The sequence below is a fragment of the Lactuca virosa genome, chromosome 8, assembly GCF_052849685.1.
Source record: "Lactuca virosa cultivar CGN04683 chromosome 8, Lactuca_virosa_CGN04683_v6, whole genome shotgun sequence".
NCBI lineage: Eukaryota > Viridiplantae > Streptophyta > Magnoliopsida > Asterales > Asteraceae > Lactuca > Lactuca virosa.
In genome coordinates this window covers 343690331-343710445 of record NC_136433.1, presented here as the reverse complement: position 1 = coordinate 343710445, position 20115 = coordinate 343690331, and the positions used below count along the sequence as shown (strand labels likewise).

At 35.4% G+C, this 20115-nt stretch overlaps 2 protein-coding genes across 2 annotated transcripts; both read right to left on the bottom strand.

Annotated features, from left to right (window-relative positions):
• Positions 1–2492: 2492 nt before the first annotated feature.
• Positions 2493–5873, bottom strand: LOC145132804 (T-complex protein 1 subunit epsilon-like). The gene is made up of 9 exons (XM_079067714.1): positions 5529–5873; positions 4606–4924; positions 4187–4535; positions 3983–4115; positions 3839–3891; positions 3646–3748; positions 3110–3276; positions 2909–3022; positions 2493–2811 (listed from the first exon to the last, which is right to left on the bottom strand). The coding sequence occupies exons 1-9, from the start codon at positions 5725–5727 to the stop codon at positions 2641–2643; spliced, it is 1608 nt and encodes a 535-aa protein (XP_078923840.1). The 5' UTR covers positions 5728–5873; the 3' UTR covers positions 2493–2640.
• A 4961-nt stretch (positions 5874–10834) lies between these two features.
• LOC145134308 (actin-related protein 3-like) lies at positions 10835–13706 on the bottom strand. The gene is made up of 9 exons (XM_079069171.1): positions 13169–13706; positions 12456–12924; positions 12226–12372; positions 12043–12135; positions 11846–11965; positions 11643–11753; positions 11436–11561; positions 11243–11341; positions 10835–11125 (listed from the first exon to the last, which is right to left on the bottom strand). The coding sequence occupies exons 1-9, from the start codon at positions 13216–13218 to the stop codon at positions 11045–11047; spliced, it is 1296 nt and encodes a 431-aa protein (XP_078925297.1). The 5' UTR covers positions 13219–13706; the 3' UTR covers positions 10835–11044.
• Between the last annotated feature and the right edge of the window lie 6409 nt (positions 13707–20115).

Below are 20115 nucleotides of genomic sequence, written 5' to 3'. Positions count from 1 at the left end.
TCTTCATTTACTTGTTGTCCAAATCGAGGTTCTAAACCACAATAGCATCTCCTGAAAGGGTAACTACGTCCTTTTCACTGACTTGTAAGTGAGTTTTAACCATTGGACCGACTTTCAGACGCCATTTGTGAAGAAATAATCTGACAAGAAATGGAGAAGAAGATATGTGAAATTAGGTTCGATGCAAACCCATAATTTAAAACTCAGACCTATCACATATGATTCGACATGGTTTCCAAATCACAATATTGTCATGGCATTTTTTTGGTAACCTATTGATAGTAACTGGTCAATTGCTGACATTGGAACAAAATTGTAAATATAATGACATAATTGAGAAAAACAAACACGGTGTCAAAATGAAATTTTTGGTAAATTTAGTGATTTTACTGCAATTTGAAAAAAAAAACAGTTATTAGGATATTATGGAGAACCAGTCATTTGATTGATATTACAACAAAATTGTAAATATGGTGACTTAATTAAGAGAAAAAAATACGGTGTCGAAATCGAAATTTTCAGTTAACTCGTGACTTTATTGCAATTTATCCTTGTTAAATTGTATTTTTGTTGTGTTCTTTTAGGTTGTATTTTTATTTTAGCTTGTATTTGTTAACAAAATAACTAGTTGTTTGTCATTTGCAAAATCTATTTGTTAATTGTTACTTTTATTTTATTAATTGTTAGTGTAAGGAAAAAAATCAATCTAATGACCGATGTAAAAATATTCCATATTAAATTATATTTGTCATGTCCTTTTGTTTTGAATTTTTAGTTTCGTCCCTTAGTTCCGGTGCTTATCTTTCACCCCTGAGCAACTAAACAACATATATTTGGTATGAGCATAATCAAACATAAAAGCCAGAAATACATTCAAACTTTCCAAGAATAGAAAAATTCAGCAAAACATAGGTTAAAGCCAAAAATACACATTTAGGAAGTGTATATAACATTTATACCTCTTCAACCGTTTTATTAGAAAAATATATTAATATCCTGATTATATGGTTTTCATAATCATATATTATTATAAAAAAATCGTTTTATTATAAAAACTATATTTAACTTGTTATTGGATCAATCTATTTTGACACTTTTAGTCATCCACTAATATGGGGACATGGGATGGACAAAGCAAAGGTATCAAGAGCAGAATTATTGGGAGGCAGCTCCCACAAAGCACATGCCCAAACACATATCATCCACCAGTTGATTGGAGATAACCCTTCAGACATGCTTACCATGGCACATGAAAGCTAAACGACCATAGCTGCCCTACAATGCTCACTTATTAAGTCCATTTAAAAGAGGTTACTTTAGTAGATTTTTTCTTGATCAATTTATAAGTTTTTATTCTTATTTAGATCAATGTCCAGCTCATTTATTAATATACCAAAAACCCGTGAATAACCAAAATGATAATTAACAGTTTGGCTGATCTATAATATTTTTATATGGCATTTTTTTCCCTGTTTACGTCCTTCCTTTAGCGCACGAAAGGGTTGTTTAAAAATAAACAAACTAAACCGAAAAAAATATCAACCACAATTTTAATGGGAAAAAGTTTAAATAATCCAACAGACTATGCACGTTATCCAAACTCCAAAATTAAACAGAAAACTTTTTTTCGTCCATGTTAGATCCTTAAACAATTTCTTTTTCTTTCATCCTTATGACCAGCTATACAGGTTTACCAATTATATCAATATTTTGTGTTTATTTTGATCAGTAAAAATTTTAGTACACAATTCCTATAAAAAATGTTTTTATACAATTTTACGTATAGGTGTCATTCGGTCGGATAATAAAATGCTACAACTTAACTCATGTTAATGATAAATAAAAAAATACCAATAGCAATGATAAAAATGGCATAAAAATAAAAACAAAATTGACAATTGGACTGTTGTTGGTATTCGACTCTTATACATATTAGAAACAAAGTTGGCCCAAAGATGAATTTAGTAATGCATGAACCTGTTGGTATTTGAGCCTTATGATCAGTTATCCATATTAGAAACAAAGTTGGCCCAACATGGATGCAACAGGAACAACGACCTAAACATTTGTCGTCGTCATTTTATATGTTTATAGTATTTTTATATAATATTATTTTAAATACGTAAAATTCCCTTATAGGTTTTTTTTGGAAACAGGATCAAGACAAAATTACATAAATGGTCCATGCAAAAAAATTTGTCTATTAAAAATGACAAAAAAAACTCAGACATTAAAGAATATGAAACAAAAACTCCACACGTTTCAAAATTCAACCACTGAGAATATGAGATAATTCATATAACTAATGACTTTCCAAAACAATGTAAATTGAGTTTATCTCCAGATACTTTTAGTTTTTGCATTTATATATAAAACAATTTTTGAGTCATATCTTTCAATATAAGAAAAAAGTCTTTTAAGTTAGGCCATTTTTCTTGCCATGAACCCAAAACATATTTGGAGTGATCCTGATTATAAATATTAAATACATATAATAAAAACAATAGTAATGCATTGTTTAATGGTTTTAAGAATTAACAATACAAACGAGTTCACACCATTCTTCTAGTTTTCTACGACAACACAAAAATGAGGACTTTGAAAAAAAAGGGTAAAAGGGTCAAATACCTAGAAATCAAATCAATACTCAGAGGGAGAGATGACATCATCAATTTTTAAGATCATCTTCACGACTTGTGTCGCAAGCAAGAGCTGTTGTTGCTTTCCAATTAGGGTTTCGAATACATTTTGCTCACGCATGTCGTTTGTGCCAGCATCATTGCAATCTATCCCACAACACGCATTCTTCTCCTACCAGATATAATTTTAAATCATGTTATATAATGCAAAAGACATAAATGCCCTCTCCATCAAGAAATGGTTTGTCCAGTTTAGTCCTAATTTTCACCTTTATTTGCTGAGATTTGACTGCAGATAGTGTCTCAATGGGTTGCAGACCGCTGTTCTCTGCAAGAGCCATGGGAACAGAATCCAAAGCATCTGCAAAAGCCCTCACAGCATACTGGCAATGGCAACAAAATAATTACAATTAAAAATTCCGTTTGTTGAAATTATTTAAAAAAGAAATCAAATATATATATTTATATACCTGCTCAACTCCTGGATATTTATCAGCAGCTGCTTCAACTGCAATTGAGCATGAAATTTCTGGGGCCCCACCACCATATACAATAGAGTTATTGCGGATGAGATTTCTTGCAACACATAATGCATCATGAATGCTGCGTTTAGTCTCCTCTATCATCATCTTGTTACCTAATTTATCACAAAATTATGATTATCTATCCAAAAACATTCAATCAGGAAAAAAATGATAAAGCTTTCAAGGTTAAACATAACCAGGGGAGTAAAATGGAACATTCTTGAATAAAGCGGGTCAATTGTACAAAATACAAAACTCAAAAGGCCATTTAGTATAATGAAAGTAGTCGATAACTCAATATAATTGACCCAAAAAAGCTATCCTTTCCATTGGTAAAAAGCTTTTTGTGTGGGAGATTCTTAATAACTGACCTCAAAACAGAAAGTCTTTATGTATACAACACTTAAAAAAGAAAAAGAAACAGGTCCTAAATGGAAAAGGAAAAAAAAAAAAAAAAAAAAAAAAACATGTTAACTTATTACCCCCACGAATAAATATGGTTACAGCCCTTGAATTAGCACAGTGCTCAATATATAGCATCCGATCTTTTGTGGTGCCAAATGATTTCTCTCTAACCAAACCAGCCTGTCCATAAATTAAATTTAAAAAAAAAAGTCATTTATTATGTATTTTTCAGGATTACAACCAATGAAAATAGTAAATGAGAAATTATACCTTGCCTAGCTTTTCTGCTGTTAATTCCTGAAACCTAGGGACAATTCTTCCACCTATTGAAAATAAAGAATAAACACCAAAACCATATCAAAAGGGTAAAATAGACAATAATCAGTTGTTATGAGATAATTAGTAGACACAAACCAGTGGCTATTGCTATAAGCTCTAATTCAACACCACCAACCCATCTCACAGCAGGCAAGTTTCTGTGCATTAATAAGTGATTTGCTTCATCATCAAAACCCCATTGGCAAATTACCAAAGTAGCCCCAACATCCTGTAGAAAAAATATATATATTGAGGCATGAGATTACAAAAAATAAAAAGTAGAATGAGATGTCACCATACCTTGCATTGTTGAACCATGTCATCAAAGTATTTCCTTTCTTGCTCACGTAAAGTTTGAAACTTTTCAACTGTATCAATATCAACCTTATGCTTAGTCTTTGGCTTTGGAGGCTCAAAGGGGCAAGTCAAAATGGCAATTTTAGCATCCTCAATATGCTTTGGCATTTGAGGGTGACTCATATCTTTGTCAACAAGAATCCCATAAATAAGCTCTGTATCCTCCAATTTCCCACCAACTTTTCCCTCAATTTTAATCAGATCTAAGTTAACATCCTTCCTCTCTAAATCAGCAACTGCCATTACTGCCTTCACAGCAATCTCAGCCAAACTTCTTTTGCAACGGTTCACACTGAAAAATTGAATTGAATCAGATATGAAAAAAAACATAAGATTGGAAAGAAAAATTGAGAAAAGCTTACATCTTAGAGGATAAGGTAGTCATGCAAGTTTGAACAAGGGGTTCTATATTTGTAGCATTGAACTCAAACTTGTGTGAGATTTGTTGCAAATGATCAACAGCAATCTTTGAAGCAATCTCATAGCCTTCTGCAACACGAATTGGATGAATGCCACGTTCTAATAGTCGTTCAGCTTGTTCTAGAAGTGCACCAGCCATAACAACAACTCCTGTTGTTCCATCACCAATTTCATAGTCTTGACTCCTTGAGAGTTCAACCATCAGTTTACCAATTTGATTGTCAACATCCATTTGCTCCAAGATTGTTGCACCATCATTTGCTGGAAAAAAAATAAAGTTAACTATTGATAGCAATAAGTTATGATGAATAAATTTAGGGAACTCAAATAGCAGCAAATGACTTCAACCAATTTTTTAATCACTTATCACATCCTTCAAGTCATACCCATGATCAAATCAGACAGAGTCAAATCCTTGAGATAGGTCTCACCATTGGGGAAAATAGTTAAGCTTCTCATATAAGCTTTGGAGCTTTCAACAAGTTACTAGTTCTATGTGGTCGTATGATCTGCTGTTCAATAAAATAAATCCCATCTAAGTAGCCTTATACAGATCAAGTTTAGCCAAATCCGCAAATAATGATCTGGCCTTTCAAATTGCTTTGAAATAAGATCTCAAACTGCATTATAACAAAAATGAGTTCAATTATAACCTATAGTCCTATAACACATTCTCTACCTATAGAAGATAGATTATCCATTACATTCAATAAGTAAATCACGCATCGATTCATATTATTATACGTAAAAAAAGGCAATATTCGATCCAGAGTTGGAGATCGTGGCGAAAACTAAGAATGGAACAAACCGGCAACATGAAAACACATATAGAGAGAGAGGGAGAGAGAGAGATGTGAATATTTACTGATGGTGATGTCGCCGTCGGGGCTCTGGAGCATCTTGTCCATGCCTTTAGGACCAAGAGAAGTCCGGAGGATGCGAGCAACGGCTGTGCCGGCGGAAATGTTGGCTTTCTGAGCATCTAAACCTCTTAGCCTGCTCTTACTTTCTTGTTCCCTTAAGATTATGAAGGGACGCCCATATTCGTCGAACGCCAACGCCATTTTTGTTGATCTTGCACTTGCTTAAGCTCTTAGATCGACATATAAATCAAAAATGGTTTGATCGAAAGCCCCACACACGACAACGTTGAGAAGGTGGTTACCGAAGCTGCGAGTTCAAATGAGTGTTTATACCCTAAAAACCCTGGCCCAAGGGTTTGAGAGTTGCGACAAACATCTCTCACTGATTCTCTGCTCCCGCTTATTTTTTTCGGGTTTGACCCGGTTTTCAAGTCGGGTCTATTAAAATTTTATCCGTATTCTCTTCATTTTTTTTTTTTTTTGTTTTTCATATTCTCCTTTGTAAATAGAAAAATCTTCTTTAAATTATTATTATTTTATTTTAATTTAAAAATAAATATAAACTATAATTTGTTTACGAAAAAAATTCAAATTACTAGTAAAAATGACAATTTAGCCTTTTTTTCCGACCTAGACGTGTAGTCATCAAATGAATTGAAATTTCCATTAAAGTCTCATTAAATTCAAGTTCGGTATGTCGAGTTTATTGTGTCAACACTAGAGATGCACACAAAAACCGGTTTCACTATTCAAAACCGGATTGGCTCAAAAACGGTTTTGACCAAACCGGATCGGATCGGATTTAAAACTGGATTTTCAATCGAATCCTAATCCTATATTCCAAATCGGATTTGATACCGGATCATAAACCGATTCGCTAAAAACCGGATCCAAATCCGCCCCAAAATCCGATTAAAACGCACTAAAATCGGTTTAAACCGGTTTCAAATCGGATTAGAATCGGATTCGGATTTTGGTTGGAACCGGATCGGATTTTGACCGAATTCGGATCGGATTTTGACCTGATCGGATTTTTGAAGACGTAAGCGAAACTGTGACAACCGTCAATTTTTGGCCAAGTCAAAGTCAACAAGTCAAACCGGTCAACTCATCTAACCCTTGTACATTAGGGTTTCCATTATGTTTCTTATTGAACAACTCGCAATCTTAATACAAAGTATCACTTAGAGTTTTCACGTGTTCGAAAATTCTAAACCCTAATCAGGGCAAGTGATGAAACTACTCGATAAAACATTATTCCTTGACCCTCAGGGGCATATAACAATCATAACGAGACTTAACGGGATGTACAAACCTTGCGTTGCGAAGCCAAACACTCAAAAAGGTCACAAAAGAAGTCTCTCCCAATCTCTTTCACTCTAACTCTCCCAAAACTCTCTAAGTAGGAGAAATCGCTACAAGTGTGTGTAATCTCTCCCAAATCTCTCCAAGTATGTGAAATCTCTCCCAAATCTCTCTCTGTATGAGAAATCTCTCCAAGAATGTGAAATCTCTCCCAAATCTCTCTCTGTATGAGAAGTCTCTCCAAGAATGTCAAATCTCTCCCAAATCTCTCCAAGTATGTGAAATCTCTCCCAAATCTCTCACTGTATGAGAAATCTCTCCAAGAATGTTAAATCTCTCCCAAATCTCTCTAAGTATGCCAAATCTCTCCAAGTATGACAAATCTCTCCCAAATCTCTCTCAAAATCTCTCTCAACTTTTTATAATCACTCGGGGCATCCCGACCCTCGAATTTGACGAAAACAGCTCGAAAACGGAAGTCTACGCGAAAAACAGCCTTAAGGAGCCGAAACTTCTCTTAGGAGCCGAACCTCTTAGAGTCGAACCTCCTGAGAACCGAAACCCTCTCAACCGAAATGGACCGAGCGGTCGGTCTATTTCGGTCCCCTGACTAATCAGAACCGAGACCTGACTTTCGGCTCTTCCCTTCTTACCTTCGGTCCGAGAAGACTTCTCACTTTCGGTCCGAGAAGCACCTGCGCAGCCGAACCCCTCCACTCTCGGTCTCTTCTGATGAGCAGCCTGCGAGACCTCTCGGTTCCCATGCACAACCGAGCCTCGCCTTCGGTTCTATGCTCCTAAGGAGCCGAACCTGCACACCTTCGGCCCTGAAGTTCGGATTTCAGCAATTCCTACCCGGTTTTCAATATTTTTAGCGTTTCGAGCCCGTTTTTCGAGATTTTAACGCGGGATTTTCACCCAAACTCGTATTTTAACATAATAAACCCCAAATATTCATATTTTAATTATATTTTGGGGAAAATCCTTGCCTAAGAATAAAATCTAGTTGGTAAGATATTTAGGAGGAGTGTTGACTTATCCTTTGAACAAGGACACAAGCAACATCCCCATACCTTCATAGTACAACCCCTAGTCACTCTTCACCCATACCTAGTCAATCATTGTCCTTTTCCCACTCTTTTTCAGCCATAATGTTGAACAAAAGCTGGAGATATCCTCCCCTCTCCTCCCACTTTATTCACTCTTTCTTAAGAAGGACAAACACCTCTCTTCCACTTTCTCTCTCTAAAAATTCGAGATTTAAAGGCTGGTCTTGGGTTTTTCCTCCATATTTGGTAAGTATCTTCCTCCCACACTTAGATATTTTACTATCTTTCATCCAAATCATAGATTGCTTACACAAATATTGTCATATTTGTGTTAGATCTTCAAATCTTCAAGCATCTCCCAAGTGTTCTTGAGTTGAGCACTTCTTTTCTCCATCATCCATCTACTGAAATCACTCAAGGTGAGTTCATACCCCTATATTTTCATGTTTTTCTTAAGTTTTAAGGGGGTTACTGTTTTGGTCAACTTAAACATTTTAGTTTTCAAAACTGTATTAGGTGCAAATAGTTCAGGTTCATACCTTTACAATTACTACTTGCACATTACCATACGATTTTTCTACGATTTATGGTGATTTTTACGAAACTGCCTATCATTTCAAAAACGAATTCGGACCAGTCTGTGAATATGAACATTTTAACACAAGTTAAAGACTTCCAAAAATCATAATAAAAATTATGAACAAACTAGACACATTTTATGAACTCTCAGAATTTACGGATTCAGTTTTCGACTTCGTATGATTTTTCTATGAATTTTTCTATTACAGTGCAGAACAGTTAAAAACTAGTTAACAGCTTATAACTTTCAATACACTTTGTATTATGTTGAGCAAAGTGTATAACAATAAGTTCTAAATATTGAATGTATTTTCTTGTTAGTTTATCATCATAAACTGAAATTTAGTCATTCATGATAAGGTTTACTCATTCATTTCGAATACTTATAATAAACGTCAATAAGCATAGTTTATGGATTTTTACTACATGAAAAAGGTTTTACTCTCAAAACAAATGGTTTTTTCATATCTTTACGTAATAAACTATAATAGTAATAGTTTAAGGATTTCATATCACTAATTTATTCAGAAAAGGTGATTTTACTTCCTTCATGGAAGAGGTTTTAATATCAAACTGTGTGTAAACTAGTTAACTTAGGATGTGAGACAATTCTCTCCCCGTACGTTCGAGTACGGGATCCCAATTTTTGTAAGTTATAACCAGAGTCTCTTGTAGGGAGAGCGTGATAATTGTGTATAGATCTATATTGGGTTTGACACCCCACACCTTGCTGCTAGCTACAGTGGGACCTGCAGGTCTACGGGTGACAAGAGTCATAGTATCTTAACGTCTGAAAAACGTTGTGCAGGTTATTTCTCGTCATAGTATGGTTATAGCGACGCACATAGGTAGTTAACAATCTTTTAAGTTTACATGGAAACTTCTACTTTGAAAAGGGGTTTTACTTCTAAACTAAACGAGTTTATGCCGATTTAAAACCACTTTTATATCTTTAAGTATGGAAAATACTTGTTTATTTCCGGTCCTGGGATTTAGGACCACATAACTTTTATAAGGAAAATATAGGATTTTCTTTGGAATCATATCTCTGTTAAAACTATATTTCATCTACAATTGTTAGACTTCAGCTATAATTGCTAAGTGTATATGCTAGAGTTATATAAGAATCTAGTCATAATCGACTTAGAATTGGTGGGCCCGCCTTACTTCCTGTTCCTTGTTTGGTTGTGGACCTAGGGCAGACTCATTATATTCGACGGTTTATTTAACTTAAATTTTATATAACTTATATACACTGGGCGATTATAGAAGGAAATATATGGGCCTTTCTAGGGTTCATTATCGCATAACATAGAAGCATTCATTTCACTTAATAAAGAAAATATTGGATTTTCTGGAAACATACTTTGTCGCTTTTACAAGGAAAACGGTTTCTTTCTCAAAGAAACTCTTATGAACTCACCAACTTAATTGTTGACACTTTTTCAAAACTACTTGTATTCTCAGGAAATCAGTGAAACAGGAAAACCAACAGCATTTTGAGGATGGGACGATAAATCGTCAAACGTTTCATTTTGTCATCATAATGTAATTGATTTTGAAACATGTAAACTTATTCCATGGTGTAACCTTTTCAATTATATTTATGATGGTTGTATTTACTTTGAGCACTATTATATTCGTTGTTGTGATACTATACATGAAGTCCTCCACCCCTGGACGTTTCCGCCATCCTTGGTTTGGGGGTGTGACAGAAACCGGATCGGATTCGGGTTTTGTGCATCTCTAGTCAACATAGTAACCAGTTGTAGAGGAGAGAGAGAGAGAGTCTCTCTTCTCCCCCCTTACTCGCACCACATTCCCCCTCTTCTCTCAACTCGACAATCCTTCAAGGTTGAGGGGTGTTTGGTTGAGGTGGAGCTCGATGAGCTCAACACTATTCCCTCCAACCTAATAATATATGGTTTAAAATTAGAACCATATAGTTTTTTTTTATTTATCAAACAAAATTAATATTTTTATATTATGACAAACCCAAATATCATATTCTTATTTTTAATTGAACGAAACCAATTCGGATTGGTTTAATTTGTGATTCTATTATTTATTTTTAATTTTTTCGTTTAATTATGGATTCCATAACAAAATAGATATGACTTTAGATAAAGGATCTTAACTAGTATGGTCATTAACTAGTATGGTCAAATGGTCCTATAAACATTTTTTTTATTTGTTCATTTTGTAAAATTCCATTAATAGCTAATGTTTTAAATAGTTACGATAAATAGTAGTAATAATAATACCAACATGATTTTTAATAAAACAATTTTGAAATGTTGAAAAAAAAAATTATAACATTTTGGACTAATTTTAGACCATTTTGACTGTGTTTGCTCAATAACATTTGATGACAATTTGTATCAAAGTTTTCAAAATCTCACCTTATAAGCCTGCAATCCAATACAAATATTTCACTAGGATCCCTATCAGAAAAACTATTGCTTCCTAAACCCCCCAAAAAAAAATACAAAGAAAATTCAAAATTCACTTTTTTCATACATGAATTCAAGCATCTAGAAATGTACACAACCACTATATCATACCACAGATTCTTCTTGTATCAATCAATACATTCCCTTGAAAACAGGATTTGTTCTGCATATGCTCGCCCCATATTCTTCATATTCTGCTTTTGTATGACAAGCCTAATCCACACATAAATCAAAATCCAATGTTACACATTTCAGTAATAAACTAACATCAACATACATAAATTAGTGTTTCAATTGCTGATTAAAATAATAATAATAATAATAAAATACCGTGAAAAATTCCTGTGTTGATGCAAGTACAGAGCCTCCAAACCATACTGCATGTTTCTGGATAGGATGGCTCACTACATTAACTTCAACCGGTTGTGCCTGGAACCAAAATTAATAGCCGTTTTTTTTTTTTTTTTTTTTTTTGTCACTAAAAATGAAATAACATATATTTTATTGAAAATTATATGCTTACTTTCACTTCATTACTAAATTTTGCTTCTGATGCATGAACACGTGCACCCACAATCTTCTTTACCTCCCTTTGTAACCTTCTGTGGAAATCTTTAAACATGGTTGATCCTCCAGACAATACAATATTCTGAAATAAATCAAACCATGGGTCACAAGAATTTTTACGGTTTTGCCCTTTAACAATTATATAAAATGGTAAAACTTGTACCTTATAGAGGGCACGTCTTGTGTCAATTGGTGCAGACTGAATACACTTGTCTATTACAACAGGTAAAGGAGTTGTAAAGCCTCTATTGTATATCTCTGGATTGAAGAAGACCTACAAGGATTATTTTATAAATTATAATACATACATCTTGACAAATTACTTTTCTACCCCTTCAAAAGAGAGGTAAATTAAGGAAGACAGACCTCGGGACCAAGGAATCTTTCATAGCCAACATCACATGAGTATGGTGCCCCAGTCTTTGGTTTAATGCCTTTCCATTGTTTAATGTATTTGGCTGGCTCTTTGTCATGCTTATTAAACTCCTGAACATTTTTTAAAGAAAATAATATATGGTCAAATATCTTGGAAATTACAGAAATTACACAAAGCATATGACTACCTTGACAATGTCAGAACACGTGTAGCAAAATGTTTCTTTAACTTTCCGTGCTACTTCAAGTGAATCTTCAGGTGGAATGTGCTCTCCTCTTTCCTAAATAAGATAATATCATTAAAGATTAAACCAGACATCAATAATCTTGATTTTGAAAGAATAATTAAAAGGAAGTGAAAATGAAGATACCCTCATGAGTTGTTGGATGAAGTAAGTAACATCTTTTCCTGAAATTGGTATCGACTTAATACTGCTCCCAATAACATAACCTTCTGCAACAGGAACAACATGTGTAGCACCATCTCCAACATCCACCACAACACCTGTCATCTCACACTAAGCAAAACCATATAATGATTTAAACATTACAAATTACCAAATAAACTCCAGAATCAAGATTAAAGATCCAACAAGCTAACCTTCTTTGTGGTGTATCCTGCAGCAAGAGCAAGAACAGGCTGCACTGCTATATAAAGCCCTGGAACATTGAATGTCTCAAACATAATCTCACCAGTGTATTCTCGAGTCTCAGGTGCAGTCAATGGGCTTTCAGTCAACAAAAAGTAATGATCCTCTGGATCACAACGCAAGTAATTGTATATACATTGCTGCCAAAATCGCTCCATTGCATCCCAATTTTCCACCTGTCCATGTTTGATTGGGTGAGTTAGATTGTAGATGCCACTAGATCTTGACTTTGACATGGCTTCTTCTCCTATGTGAAAATCAAGATCAGCCATCACTCCTGCACTGTGTTGAGTCAGCCAGCTGCTGCTTCCTTTGATTGAGCTTCGGGAAGGTTGGGTTACAAATGAGTCGTTAAGAGCAACTACTGTTGGAACGTTAAAGAAAGGCTCCACATTACCAGCAAATCCCATTTTCGTATACCTGTAATACCATTATAAGTTCAATTGTTAGGTCAGATTTTCTTGAGTAATTTTATCAAACAGGTGGTCTGCAAACTGTAAAAAGAGTACTAGTTTAGCAAACATTGTTGAAAGGGTGGGGCAAAACGTGCTACAATTACTTGGTTGATAAGTCTTGGTGGACATGGGTGAATATATATGAATCTTATTGGGGAATTTAAACAAACATGTGGGGCGCGTTGCAGAGATGTGAGTGAGTTAAATACCCGGTGCCATTGTCGATGACTACAGCAGGACGAGAGGTTGAAGGATCCATGATCCGAGACAAAAGTAGAGAGAAATAATGATGTTCGTGGAGTGGTAATGGACCTGCAACTGAGATCCAAAGTGGGGTTTAAGGGAAGAACTGATCATGGTCGTTTGAGACGATGGATTAAAACTGTCGGCGTCGATTTCAACCCAAAGCAACTAGTCGACAAACAATACTGGAGATGATCGATGTTCTTAATGGGTTTGAAATCATCCATTTGATTGCATTGAAATTTATGATGAATGTGAAAGTTGTTTCATAAATTTCACCATCATTGCAATTGAATACAGACCCACTGTCGTTTTCTCCAATCAAGATACTTTCCTTTATGATGAAACAACAGAAACCTGTCAGTGATTCTTTCTCTTCGTATGTGTTCTTGAATCTCGTGTGTAATGTTTCGAGATTGTAAACACCAAATATGGCAATCAGAGTTGAGTATGAAATTGGGCCGTTTGGTTTTGGTATCGCCACGCAACGTTGGATCCCAAATAACCAAAAGTATTCGTCACGGCTCTATTATGCTGATATATGCTATAATCGTAGAGTAAACACGAATGGTCCCTATGGTTTAGGATAAATTATGTATTTGGTCTCTAACTTATTTTTTTAATTCGGAACGCTACTATTTGTTTTTGTTACGAGCTTGGTCCATGTCTTACCTAAAAAGACTATTTTGCCATTTATTTTTTTATTTATTTAAATAAACACACACCAACCCCACCCCCTTACCTTACCTAACATATTCCATCATTTTTCTCTATTTAAATAATAGTCTTTTTAGGTAACACATGGACCAAGCGCGTAACAAAAACAAACAGTAGGGACCAAGCACGTAACAAAAACAAACAATAGGAACCTTCCGAGTTAAAAAAAATAAATTAGGGACCAAACGTGCAAATTATTCCAAACCATAGGGACCATTCGTGTAATTTACGTATAATTGTATAACGAGTAAATCACAAAAATAGGATGGGTTGAAAGAATAAATAATTATTTTTCTATCTAATTGTAAGATTTTTGTGGTTATGTCGTATTTTTTTTTTTTTGCAGGTGATTGTGTGTGGCGGACGATCTTATGTTGGAATTAGACAGAATGTTTTTGGCACCCTTGCCTTGGGTTCGACTGTGTTGCGACACGACTACTTTCTCCTGAAGCTTCGCTGATTGGCCCAATATTTTGTATAGCTTGGTTGGATCATTGTTCGGCTCTCGGGCCTATTATGGTGATACATTACTAACTCCTTCGATCTAACTTCCGAGATATACTATTTGATATTATTGCAAGAGTGTGTCTCAGACTCAGAGTCATTACCCTTTGGTTATATATGGGGTACGTGTGTCATATTCCTTGTTTGGTCAACTGTCTCAACTGCGTTTTCTAGTTTTCAAGGTCTTGCCTCCTTTCGATTAGATTATGATGATATGACATATGGGGTGTGTTCCATGTTAGTATGTTTGTATTTAGGGTTAGGCCAAAGGTTCTTAGGGTTTAGGTCAGGTCCTTTATATATCTATTTTTATATGAGGTTTAACATTTTCTATCTATTAAACAACTTATAATATTTACATGGTTTCATAGCCAAGCACTTTCAATCCAATTTTCTGACCGACCCATCGCTAGAACCCTAGTTGGCACTCGCATTATCGGTACCAAAGCTCCTAAATACTATCTTCTTTTTTCAATATTTTCTTTTCCTTCTTTCTTCTCCGACGAGTCCAACATGTCGGCGATGTCGTTACCTCATCTCTTAGCTTTGTCTCTCGCTTTCTCATTCTCAGGCGAGTTGTCACTATCTCCAATTAGCCCATGTCCCAGATCGATCTCTCTCTTTCTCTCTCTCTCTCTCTCTCTCTCTATATATATATATATATATATATATATATATATATATATATATATATATATATATATATATATATATATATATATATATATATATATATATACGAGTTAAATCAAATGAGACCACCTAAAAGGTTGAGAACGCGAGAACAAATCACAACCATATAAATAATTAGATATAGGGCTATTATTAGCCGGGTCATTTATGTAAATTATAAAACTGGTGTACTACCTATGTAACTTTGAAATGGCCATAAGGGTATAATAGGAAATCCATATAATTTAAATAATAGAAAGTCCTATAATTTAGGTATAATAATCGGATTTTTTTTAATTTTCTCTGTCTCCTTAACGACGCAACCCTAATATAAGTATTTTGAGAACACCAGCCGCACACCCCTACCTTCTTCAAAGTTCACATTATGTCATCGTCTCCATCTCCATCTTACCACCAATTGCCTTCATTGTCTTCCGGCCACCTTTATCGTCGATGGCTTAACATAGCCATTTGTAACCATCGCACCATCACCACACATCTTTCCTCCATCTTCTCATGTTTCTTTAAACCCCAATCAACAAAAAACAGAGAATCATTCAAGCTCTCCACTGCGTAGGATTCACAACCAGTAACAAACCCAAGATCTTCTTCTTCATCTAACCAAGGCTATCTGATTTGTACATCATATCCAAACCACCAGCTGTCATCATCTTCATCACGCATCTACTTTCATCTTCTTAACTACACTCCATCAAACAATCACTACCCATCTACGCAGCCCACGCCACATAGACTTCAGCCCACCATATTCACACCAACAACACACAATCTGTAACCAATCTGTTGCTCCAGGAAGATATCATCAACGTCACTCCATCTTTGTTGGTTCGTTGATTTCTTGTGATAAACATCATAACTACATATGTAAGTCGATTTCTTATGAGGATCATTACACATGCCCCAGAAAGCTCTCCCCGATCCGCCACTTTCATTTTAACTTGCCCCGTTCTTCATTTTTCTAGGTGAATTGCAGACCATTGTTCTTCATTTACACACCAACCCTATATTTCTTGGTCCTAATTCATCTCATATCAGCCCTTATAATTGATGCAATAGATAGCCACACAAAGATGTAATCGGATTCAAAGTAAAAGCTTGTGCACAGAAGCTGATTGATGAAATGCATGAGAGAGGTATTCTTTTATGAATTTTAGTTATTATTTTGTGGATTTTTGCAATACTAATATGATATCTTCACTTTACACTTACATTCATCGCATTGAATATATCTATATGAGAATTCAGAATTACACTATTTTTTTAGGTAAAAAAAGCCATATGAATATGTTTTATGTGTAGTTATTTGTTTTGGTTTCTTTTGATTATCAGTACCTTCTACCAAATTCATCACACAGCTGACCTTCCCCTTGAAAGATAGCCAAGCAGACCTGGAATCATATTCATAGGAAAAGGTTACACACAGAAGTTGATTGAATTTAATGATATATGGGTTTTTTTAGGTCCTTTGGAGTTGTTTGAGAATATGAAAGGTGAAGAATTTGAGCTAGAGGAGAATGAAAAATTGTATTATGTTCTATATTTTATTAGATGTAAGTTATATTATATTTTGATGAATTCATTTACGATAGAATGTGTATTTATTTATGAATAGCAGTATATTCATTTGTGAATAGCAGTGCATTCATGTGTGAATGAATGTATTTATTTATGATTAGAGGTATTCATTTATTCATTTATGAATAGTAGGGTATTCATTTGTTAATTGTAACGCCCCGATTCTCAGCTTTGGAAGAGGATTTTTTTTGGTGAGAAAAGCTTGGAGAACAAGTGACTAGAAGCAAGGAACGTGTGGGAATCAGAGATCTACCTCAGTTGGCATCCTTTGGAAGGTATTAAGCCATTATCTTAACCTCATTTCATTCTAGATCTCTTTTGGGTGGATTTTAGGGCTTTTCTAGCATATTAGGAAGCCTTTCTTGTGTTTGAGCTAAGATCTGAAGTTGCAACTTCAGATCTGAACTATATTGGGTCTCTAAGTCCATAAAGCTTCCAGCTTTTGCAAGAATGAGACTCTCCTAAGGTGTAAAACTCCATTGCAAGTTTGGATTTGTCATTGAGAGTCTCTAGAGCCTTGCATGCACGTAAAGTTTGCAACTTTACGTGATAAACATGCCTTGGGGATTGGATCTGCAATATGGAACCTTAGCACGGCTTAAAAAGCATATGTTTGGATGAAGGATTGAAGGGACTCGGCGAGTTGCATGGTCAAATCGGCGAGTCCGATGAAGATTTTCTTAGACTCGGCGAGTCAGCTAGGGTTTTCCCAACCATTGGACACGCGTGAACTTGGCGAGTTGCAAGGGAAACTCGACGAGTTGGACATGGATTTCACGGCCACCAATATTAGGAACTCGACGAGTCACTCAAGTGACTCGACGAGTTGACGAGTTATGCAAGGAACTCGGCGAGTGGCTGGTTGTACTCGACGAGTTCAGGTCAACATGGACAATTGACTTTGACTTTGACCAAGGGTTGACTATTGGACTTCTGGGGCATTTTGGGAATTTATGAACATGGTTGTGTGGCGAATATAGGTGGTGGAGTTTGAGGCGGTGATCCGAGAGTTGAGCTTATCCTTCGAGTCGACAGTTGCGAGGTGAGTTATCCTCACTATACTAAGGGGTCTAAGGCACCAATGTCGGCCCATTGGATATGATTTCCTAGCAGTTGGTAGTATGTTGAGTATGAGTTAGTGTTGCATGTTAGTTGTTATGCCAGTTAGGTAGATCTGTAGGACTACCTGTAGTATCATGTGATTATATGTATGTGCATTAGTTGTGTTATATGTCGACATATTATGTGAGATGGGTTGAGGTGATACTGCTCCGTGAGGTAACCAACAAACCCGGGAGCATTCCAGATACGAGCTGAGGGAGACTCGTAATGTGGGCTCGATGGCAATCTAAATGTGAGTTGTGGTCCCGGAAGGCAATCCAAACTCTCACTGTGGGCCCAGGGGGTAATCCAGTCTGTAAAGCTATGGACCCAGTATATTCTGTTATTTGTATATGTGTTATGTGCAATGTATCGGTATTTTGGGGGAACTCACTAAGGTATCGGGTTTACAGTTTTAGTTTATTGTTTCAGGTACATCAGGGGATCGCGGCAAGGCGAAGACATGATCGTACAGGTCCTCATGTTTTGTTTATGTTTCTGGGAAAACTATGATATAGACTATTTTGAAAACAAATTTGTAATAACTGTTGGTTTTAAATGTTTTGAAAAGTTTTAAATTGGCTTGAATTTTATGGGTGTTACAAGTTGGTATCAGAGCCTTGGTTTGAGTGAATTGGAGGAGCACTCGTGTGACTCCAGTCTCAAATCAAGGAAAAGATTTTTAAAATGATTTTCGAATGGTTTTCAAAATATGTAAATGTAAGTCCCAAATCTGCTTGTGTATCAATCAGATCCGTTTGATGGTGCCGAATCCCAATCAAACAGATGATGCCAGATCAAAATAGAAGAGAAGGAGAAGAAGAATAACTTGAATCTTGAATGTATTGAAGATATGAATGATGCTCCTTACACAAGATTCTCTCACACACACTATTCTTCTCTCTAGTTTCTCTCTCTAGAATATGCTCTCCTTCTCTCTAGCCTTACACACTTTTTTTTCTTCACCACTCCTCACCCTATATGTAGTAGACATGGGCCGTGAATGGGTTTACAGCCGTAAACCTGTTCACGGCTGTAAACACAACCGTAAACCCGTATACGGCCGTAAACACCAAGCTGTTTACGGTCCTAGACATAAAAATACATTTTCCTAGAAAAGTAAAGTATACACCATAATTTTAGACCCAACAATCTCCCTTGGTTTATAGCTTTCTTTTCTAATTGACCCAACAAACTCCCCCTAAAAAGTAGCTGTCTTTTCTTGTCAATCTTCATTGGGAGCTTGGCTTCAGCATTAATCTTCAAATTCTTCACAGCTTCAAGATGAACTTGATGAATCTTCAATGAATGACTTCATCTTGAGCAGTTGGGCAATTCTTCAAAATTTAACATTAAACGCACATTGGGTGAGGAGGCTTCTTGAAAAGATTCTTGAAAATTTCGCTTTCAACTTGAGAATCTTCAGAGAGAATAGAGAACGAAACTTCTGGATCACTTCAACAGGTACAAGATAGCAGCAAATTGATTGAGGAGGCTTCAATGCAATCTGTCACATAGTCTTCAATTACAGCTTGACCTTGCTTCTGGGGTTGAAAGATTGAATGTTGGAAGAATAATCTTCATTTCTTGCTCCTTCGAATGAGAATTCTTCGATGATCACGGATGAAGCCTTGGCTTGGAAATTTTTGATTCAGTCTCCATGAGTCTCATCTACATCTGAATTCACTTTTCAAGACAAAACAAAACTCAAAAGAAAATTTAGCACACAAAACGGAAACAAAAATATTTTTGGATTTTTGATTTTTCTGAACAAGAAATAAAACAGAAATAACACTATTTTTGGATTTTTAATTTTCTATTTTTTTTGTTTGATTTTTGAATTTTTCTGATTTTTGTTTGATTTTTGATTTTTTTTAATTCTCCCCCTAAATTTGTGCATAGAGGAAAACTATGAACAAATTTAACAAAAACAAAAATATTTGGGATCAAAGTTGTCAAGCAATCCAATATCGTTTATCAGCACACGCCTGCATGTCTAGAACTGGTGAATCACCGGTATTGTGGTCCACTTAAACACAAAGGATGCTGACAATTGGGACAGATTTCCTAAAGGACATTTAGATGACGACGACCAAGTATATTGTTGTCCACTTAAATTAAGCAGCAAGATCTACAGACAACCTCTAAATGGTTCAATTTTAGTTGCACTAGAACGTGTTCCCCACTTCCCGATCTACCCTAGTTATCAAGAACTTCCAAAGAACTCCTTACTTTAGGTGAGTAAACAATTATTAAGGAGGAAGTCAGATTTAGAAATAGGTGCATATGTTGTGTCCCAGGTCGGATCTCTTTCAATCACGTA